A 9,072-nucleotide genomic window follows, 5' to 3' on the forward strand; every position below is an offset into this window, starting at 1 on the left:
GAGTACAGAGTTTGTTCCGTGTTTGTCTTCACAGAGACATAGCTCACTGATGGGATTTCGGACGCTGCCATCCAGCTAGACGGACTAGCTTTGTTTCGTTCGGACAGAGACGCAGCTGTCTCCGGTAAGACTTGCGGTGGCGGTGTCTGTGTTTACATCGACACGGAATGGTGTAAGAACTCTTGTACTGGTTTCCAGACACTGCTCATCGTTAGTGGAGTTTGTGGCAGTTCGATGCAGACCATTTTATTTGCCACGGGAATTCACCTCTGTCCTTATATTCGGTGTCTACATTTCCCCCCCAGCGCTAATGCTAAGGAGGCACTCTGTGAACTGTACAGGGCTATTAGCGAACTGCAGAACGCACACCGTGATGGGTCTGTTTATTGTCGCCGGTGATTTTAACCATGAACCTTAAGTCAGTGCTCCCCAAATTCCATCAGTATGTGAACTTTACAACGAGGGGGGAGAATGCATTGGACCTGGTTTACACAAACATCCCCGACGTGTACCGGGCAGAGCCCCGCCCCCACCTCGGATACTCAGACCACATCTGTTATGCTAATCCCAGCATACAGACCGCTCCAGACCAGTTCAGAAGCAGGTGAAAACCTGGCCAGCAGGAGCCATCTCTGTTCTTCAAGACTGCTTTGAGCACACTGACTGGCACATGTTCAGGGAGGCTGCAACCGATGGCGACTCTACAAACTTAGAGGAGTACACAGCATCAGTGACCAGCTACATCAGCAAGTGCATTGATGATGCTACTCTGTCCAAGGCCATCACTATACGCGCTAACCAGAAGCCATGGATGACCGCAGAGGTGCGTGCGCTGCTGAGGTCCTGTGACTCTGCCTTTAGAGCAGGTGATAAGGCAGCTTTAACAACAGCAAGGGCCAAACTGTCCTGAGCCATCAGAGGGGCAAAGTGTGCACATGCCCAGCTAATCCACAGCCACTTCCAGGACAGCGGCGACACGAGGCGCATGTGGAAGGGCATTCTGGACATCACCAATTACAGGACAACATCACCTGACTGTGCAGGTGATGCCTCCCTCCCAAATGCGCTGAATAACTTCTACGCCCGGTTTGAGGCAGAAAATGACGTGGCGGCGAGGAAGTCCACCCCTCCTACAAATGACCAGGTGCTGTGTCTCACTGTGGCCGATGTGAGAAGAACCCTGTGCAGGGTTAACCCACAGAAAGCTGCTGGACCAGACAACATCCCTGGTAGAGTGCTCAGAGGATGTGCAGACTGGCTAGCAGATGTTCTCACTGACATCTTCAACATCTCCCTGAGCAGCGCCACCATTCCAACGTGCTTCAAGGCCGCCACCATCGTCCCCGTGCCGAAGAAGTCTTCAGTGTCCTGCCTAAATGACTACTGTCCCGTTGCACTTACATCCATCATCATGAAGTGTTTCGAGAGGCTCGTCATGAGGCATATCAGGACCCTGCTGCCCCCCTCACTGGACCCCCTGCAGTTTGCGTACCGTCTCAACCGCTCAACAGATGATGCTATTGCCACCGCCCTCCACCTGGCCCTAACCCACCTGGACAAAAAAGACACATACGTTCGAATGCTGTTCATAGACTTCAGTTCAGCATTCAACACAATCAGAAACTGATTGGAAAGCTGAGCCTATTGGGCCTGAACACCTCCCTCTACAACTGGATCCTAAACTTCCTGACTGGGAGATCTCAGTCAGTCCGGATCAGGAGCAGCATCTCCAACACCATCACACTGAGCACGGCTGTGTGCTCAGTCCACTGCTGTTCACTCTGCTGACCCACGATTGTGCTGCAACACACAGCTCGAACCATATCATCAAGTTCGCCGATGACACAACCGTGGTGGGTCTCATCAGCAAGAACGACAAGTCAGCTTACAGAGAGGAGGTGCAGCGGCTAACGGACTGGTGCAGAGCCAACAACCTGTCTCTTAATGTGAACAAAACAAAAGAGATGGTTGTTGACTTCAGGAGGGCACGGAGCAACCACTCCCCGCTGAACATCGATGGCTCCTCGGTAGAGATCGTAAAGAGCACCAAATTTCTTGGTGTTTACCTGACGGAGAATCTCACCTGGTCCCTCAACACCAGCTCCATAGCAAAGAAAGCCCAGCAGCGTCTCTACTTTTTGCAAAGGCTGAGGAAAGTCCATCTCCCACCCCCCATCCTCATCACATTCTACAGGGGTTGTATTGAGAGCATCCTGACCAGCTGCATCACTGCCTGGTTCGGAAATTGCACCATCTCGGATCACAAGACCCTGCAGCGGATAGGGAGGTCAGCTGAGAAGATAATCGGGGTCTCTCTTCCCGCCATCACGGACATTTACACTACACTCTGCATCCGCAAAGGAAACAGCATTATGAAGGACCCCATGCACCCCTCATACAATCTCTTCTCCCTCCTGCCGTCTGGGAAAAGGCTCCGAAGCATTCGGGCTCTCACGGCCAGACTATGTAACAGTGTCTTCCCCCAAGCTATCAGACTCCTCAATACCCAAAGCTTGGACTGACACCTTGCCCTACTGTCCTGTTTATTATTTATTGTAATGCCTACACTGTTTTTGTGCACTTTATGCAGCCCAGTGTAGGTCTGTAGTCTAGTGTAGCTTTCTCTGTGTTTTTTTTATTACGTAGTTCAATCTAGTTTTTGTACTGTGTCATGTAAACCATAGTCCTGAAAAACGTTGTCTCAGCTTTGCTATGCACTGTACCAGCAGTTATGGTCGAAATGACAATAAAAGTTGACTTGACTTGATAATGTAAAATTCAATCATATTATTGGTCATTGTTCCTTAGAAGTGCTTTAAATGCCCAATTACCATTTAATCCTATCCAGAACCAGAACAGCCTGCTGGAATATTCCTCAGGAATATGCTTGGTTCCACCACATTTCTTATGCATTCCATGAATTCATCCATACTTTCAATACTCATTTGGTTCACACATGGAAGTCCCTCAAGTTTATTTATTAACCTTGTTATGTGTACCTCCAAGAGGACCACAAACTTGTTGGTTTTGAAGGCTTTTGTGCCTCAGTAACCAGGAGAGCTATGTTGGCTATAGTCAGAGCTTTATGCTTTGGCTCATGGTAGGGTCACCCATACCAAATATGTCAAAGGGTAGAGGACAGAGTAAGAGTGGTCCACCAATCCTTCAGCTTTGAAGCTTCAGTTCAGAGCTAACAACTCTGACTGGTCAAACAAAATTATTACGAAAAGAGCAATGAAAAATCCTTCTACGTCTGAGTGTGATGGTATTCCTGAATCTCCATTCAGGACTTGTGTGACTGACAGTAGTGAAAACAGAGAGGAAGCTACTGACATGATGAAGGAAGCCCTGAACAGCACCAGAGATGGAGGACCTTCATTGCTGTTCTAAGCACCAGTGACAATAAGTTATTATATGCACCTTTATTTTTCTAATTTACATCACTGCCATTACCACCTGAGAGCCTAAACACCAATTCTACAAATGTTTGCCTTGCCAGTTCCTAGGTCGAATTGATTCTGCTTTACAATCATCTGATCAAAGATTCTTCTTCCCATTGTTCAAGGTCAGAACTATTCTGCCTCTTCTTCTAATTTCACATTGTATCCTGGAATATACTCATTGATCACTTTATTAGACCCACCTGCTCAAATATCTAATCATCCAATCATGCGGCAGCAACTCAATGAATACAAGCATGCCAACATAGCTCAGTTGTTGTTTAGACCAAAAATCAGAATGGGGAAATTAATGTGATCTAAGTGACTCTGACTGCAATGATTGTTGGTGCCAGACAGGGTGGTTTGAGTATCTCAGAAACTGCTAATCTCTTGGATTTTCCCATGCACAACATTCTCCAGAGTTTAGAGAATGGTGTGAAAAACAAAAACATCTAGTGAGCAGGGCAATTCTATGGGGGAAAACGTCTCATTATGTGAGAGGTCAGAGGAGAATGGTCAGACCGCTTCAAGCTGAAAGGAAGCTGAGAATAACTCTTATCCACATGTTCTAACAGTGGTGTGCAGACAACCATCTGTGAAGGCACATGTCAAATCTTGAAGTAGATGGGCTATAACAGCAGAATACCACAAACATACACTCAGTGGCCACTGTATTAGGTATAAGAGTAGCTAAAGTGACCGGAGTGTACAGCTTCCAAAAGTGGTCATTTTGCAATCACAGCTTCATAGTAGCTACTAGATCAAAACTATTATTTTCTATTTGTGCCATTAATTCCCCTGTAACACACACACAATGCTGGAGGAACTCAGCACATCAGGCAGCATCTATGGAGAGGAATAAACAATCAGCATCTTGGGTCAAGACCCTTCTTCAGGCCTGGAAAGGAAGGTGGAAGATACCCCAAAAAAAATGTGGGGAGGGACCAGGAGTACAAGCTGGCAGGTGAAGCCAGGTGTGTGGGAAAGGTTAAAGGGCTGCAGGAGAAAGAGTCTGGTAGGATAGGAGCAAAGTCAAGTTTCCTGGAAGGATATGTGGCTGTGGTAATGAATCTGGGTGAATACATGGTCAAAGAGTCAGAGGACAGCAGAAATCAGAGGGGGAGCAGTGAGAGAGGGTTTTACTAAACTGCTGTCAAAGAGAAGGTTTACACTTCATCAGGGTAGGCATACCTCGAAGAGACTTCACAATGGAGCAGCAGATCATAAACACAGGGGTTTCTGCAGATGCTGGAAATCCACAGCAACACACACAAAATGCCGGATCTATTTTATTATAAATGTGTACAATCAGATAAAGATACTCCCAGATACAGGGATGACCAGAGTTGGTCTAAGAGCTACTGTATCTTTAAAAGGAGATGGACCATGTAACTTAGGGAAGGAATTCTAGAGATTTTAGCTGTCACTCCAAAGATTTCCAATAATGGCAGAGATTCAAACAGCTTTCACAACTGGGAAAGTCTTGAACAAGGGGTCATTACAACAGGACATATGGTAGGTCATTTAAAACAAGTACACAAAAATTTATTCTAGTAAAGGGTGACAAATCTCTGGAATTCCAGGTACTAGCAGGTGGTGGGTGACAAATCATTAGATTGGAGGCAGATAAATATTTAATAGATCAAGGAATTAAGAGGTACGAAATAACGGAGCAGATGTCAAGTCTGTTTCATCGTCAACAGATCATGGATAACAATATAGCATAGTACAGGTCCCTCAGCCAATGAGTTGTGCCAACCTTTTAACCTACTAAGATCAATCTAACCCTTCTCTCCTATATAATTATCCATCTTCCTACCTAAGGGTTTCTTAAATACTCCTAATGTATCTGCCTCTACCAGCACCCCGGCAGGTTGTTCCACACACTTACCACTCTGTGTTAAAAACATACCCCTGACCCCCCCCCCCCCCAATATTTTTCTCCAATCACCTTAGAATTTGCTGGGAGGGGGTTGGGAGGAATGAAATGGTTGCTATTTTCAAGTAAAACTTGAAACATTTTTCATTTTTCCAGATTCCCACAGCACCATTTCCACAAAAGAGGTAGAGCGCCAGACGGACCTGCCCAGATTATCAGCATAAACAGAAGAAAATCTGCAGATGCTGGAAATCCAAGCAACGCACACAAAATGCTGGAGGAACTCAGTAGGCCAGGCAGCACCCAGAGAAACAAGAGTACAGTCAACGTTTCAGGCTGAGACCCTTCATCAGGACGGGACAGAAAAAAAGAGTCAGAGTAAGAAGGTGGGGGGAGGGGAGGAAGAAACACAAGGTGATAGGTGAAACTGGGAGGGGCTGAAGTAAAGAGATGGGAAGTTGATGGGTGAAAGAGATACAAGGCTGGAAAAGGAGGAATCTGATAGGACAGAACAGAAGAACATGGAAGTAATAAAAGGGGGAGGAGCACCAGAGGGAGGTGATGGGCAGGTAAGGAGACAAGGTGGGGGGGGGGGGAGAGAGGATTACTGGATATTTGAGAAATCGATGTTCATGCCATCGTTTGGATGCTACGCAAATGGAATACAGGGTCTTTCTCCTCCAACCTGAGTGTAGCCTCATTGTGACAGTAGAGGTGGCGGCCATGGACTGACATGTCGAAATGAGAAGTAGAATTAAAATAGGTTGATCCTGCTTTTTCTGGTGAACAGGTGCTCGATAAAACAGTCTCCCAATCTACTTCAGGTCTCACCGATATACAGAAGGCCACACCAGATGTACCGGATACAATAGATGACTCCAACAGACTCACAGGTGAAGTGTTACGTCACCTGGATGGATTGTTTGGGGCCCTGAATGGTAGTGAGGGAGGAGGGGAAGGGGCACTTGTTCCACTTCAGGGAGATCAGTGGGGAGGAGCAAATGGACAAGAGGTGGGGAGGGTGGAAGGTGGTGGGATCCCGTTGGAGATGTCAGAAGATACAGAGAATTATGTGCTGGATGCAGAGGCTGATGGGGTGGTAGGTGAGACGCCCATTTTTCCACTCACCCTAACCAATTTTATTCGCCCCTCATTATCATCAACAATTCCGAGATTGTACAGTTAAGGAGCAAAGCTAGGTACAGGAAAAATAAATGATCTAACCTCCTGTTACCCTGTTGAACGTTAGATGGATGTATTAAGGGTAAGGGTGCACAGGGTGACACTAATGTGACTGATGGGAGAGAACAAGTTATAGCTTCAGTTCCATTTTCCTATCTATTCCACGCAGTCCTTTACTCCCCTAAAAACTACAAATCATTACATTGATCTTGAATATATCAAACCATTCAACCTCCAGTAATCACTGGGGTGAAGAAGTCCAAGGATTGCTGGAAAGCCGCCCCAAACTTTGGACCACACACAGGAGGGAGGTAGATGAAGAGGCGAGAGAGATCGAGAGTCGGGGGGGGGGGGGGGCGAGGAGAGAAGAGTCCGGTTTGGATTGAGAGAGGACAATGGAAGAGTGGGGGGGGGGCACTCTAACTCTACTCTAATGAGTTAGAGACGCCGTGTTGGGGAGGGAGATATGAATAGATAAGGGAAGCGAGTGGAAAGGAAGGAGGCTGAAGCAAGTGGACAGGAACGAAGCGTGGGGAGCGTGAGGTGCCGCCACTAATCCGCATGGAACCATCTCACCAGCTCCGGGCACGAATTACATGTCATCTCGCAGAGGGGACATCATACAGGAAAGAGTTCTAATTGACTGGAAAGAGTAAGGATGGCGTTAGACCAACAGAGGGCCAACCTCGCGGGACAGAGGGCCGCCGGAGATGTTTAATTTCAATGGCCGGCTCCGAGGCTTCGGGCCTCCACTACGCTCGCCGCTGTACCTCGTCTATTTCTGTCAGGAATTCAATTGAAACACCTACATCGCCTTTTTTTCTCCCGATATTTTAATGTTTTTACCTCATTTTTTCTTTGTATTTATTAGTTTCCCACGGGTTGAAACTTGCAGAACAAAGACGAGCTCCAGCTGCCGCCTGGAATTCGATGCTCGAACACTGTGCTCCTACGCTTCATGTGATTGGCCGAAGTTCCGATCAGCGTCCAATAACAATTCGGCTTACTGGGAGAGCCGGGATGGGGGAAGCGGGGGACGGTCTGCCGCGACGTCACTGACGTCACAAGCCATGGGTAATTTAGGAGAACGTGTTCTCCCATTGGTTCTCAAATTATGAATTGGTGACTTGAGAATGAATGGATGCTGAATGAATGAATGAACTTCACCCTGAGGGGGTAAACACCGCACGTTAAACAAAAATAAGACTTATTAACATTTCTCAGCGCCTTTTACTTCTCTTTCCGGACGCTTCAAAGTGCTCGATACCAATTGAAGTTATTTTTAAACAGTCCTGCCGAAGGGTTTAGGTCCGAAATGTCGATTGCACTCTTTTCCATAGGTGCTGCCTGGCCTGCTGAGTTCCTCCAGCATTTTATGTCTTTGGATTTCCAGCAATTGCAGATTTTCTCTTGTTTTTGTTTTATATGAAGTGTTGCTCTTTCAGAGGTTCAAGTGCCTGGGGAAAAGGACTAGACAGGCCGAAGTGCCTGCTCTGTGTTGTAGTGCTGTGTGACCCTAGGAAATCATACAGTAAGTGGCAGGACCTTAAGAGATCTTCTGTTCAGAGGAGGTGTAAGTCCATACCTCCCTGAACGCAACAACACAATTCGATAGGCGGTACGGTGGATAGGATGGTGTTCCACGGGAATCTGCTACTTTTTACGTTATGTATAATCATTATTATTATTTATGGTTTTATTTTGCTATATTTCTACACTATGCTTGGTTGGTGCGACTGTAACAAAACCCAATTTCCCTCGGGATCAATAAAGTATGTCTGTCTGCCTGTCAGTCAATTGATGGCTTTGTCGCCAAGGATGGGGATGATGCAAAGATAATTGAAAGGGCAAACAGATTAAATGAAGTGGGGAGTTTGGAAAGATTAGTTTCACTGCTTTCATAAGGAATTTTGGGAGATTTGTCACCAAACTGCGACCAAGTTTTTACAGGTGTAACTTGGAGAGCACTCTGAATGGTTGCATCACCTCCTGGCACGGAGCTTCCGAGTCACAGGATCGAAATGCTGCGGAGGGTTGTAGACTCTGCCATTTCCATCATAGGCACAAGCCTCCTCACCATCAAGGATATCTTCAAAAGGCAGTGCCTCAAGAAGGCAGCGTCCATCATTAAACCATCTGTGTCTGCCGTCTTCTTATGGGGAGGAGGCGCAGGAGCCTGAAGACGCACATTCAGCAGCTTCCTCTCCTTCACCGTCTTTGAACATTCTATGAAACTATAAACACTACCTCACTATTCCTCTTTTGCACTATTTATTATTCTATTATTACAGTAATTTTTATGTACTGCCGCCACAAAAAAACAAAAAAAATCACTTAGAGGCACTGTTACCTCTAAGCTACATGACTACACAGTAACTGAAATGCTCCCACACGCACATGTTGCCATACAACAGGAAATTCATTTTATATCATGTTTTATTAAAGTGCCACACAGTTTTTAGGCCATATAAAATTTCCTGCTCAGAGCAATGGTTGATCCACGCAGAAGGAACGTTGTAAGTCAGTGTTGATAAACCTGATTCCGATACCACCCCTTTGCCTTTTTATAGC

General features: G+C 46.3%; 1 protein-coding gene across 1 annotated transcript in view; it reads right to left on the bottom strand.

Annotated features, from left to right (window-relative positions):
• The window catches only part of ilf2 (interleukin enhancer binding factor 2), a 62,462-nt gene extending 54,995 nt beyond the window's left edge, over nt 1-7,467 (bottom strand). The window contains exon 1 of the mRNA XM_073061233.1: nt 7,348-7,467. Within this exon, the coding sequence (XP_072917334.1) occupies nt 7,348-7,352 (5 nt within the window). The 5' untranslated portion in view covers nt 7,353-7,467. The remainder of the gene's footprint in view (nt 1-7,347) is intronic.
• Between the last annotated feature and the right edge of the window lie 1,605 nt (nt 7,468-9,072).

Source organism: Hemitrygon akajei, chromosome 11 (assembly GCF_048418815.1).
Source record: "Hemitrygon akajei chromosome 11, sHemAka1.3, whole genome shotgun sequence".
NCBI lineage: Eukaryota > Metazoa > Chordata > Chondrichthyes > Myliobatiformes > Dasyatidae > Hemitrygon > Hemitrygon akajei.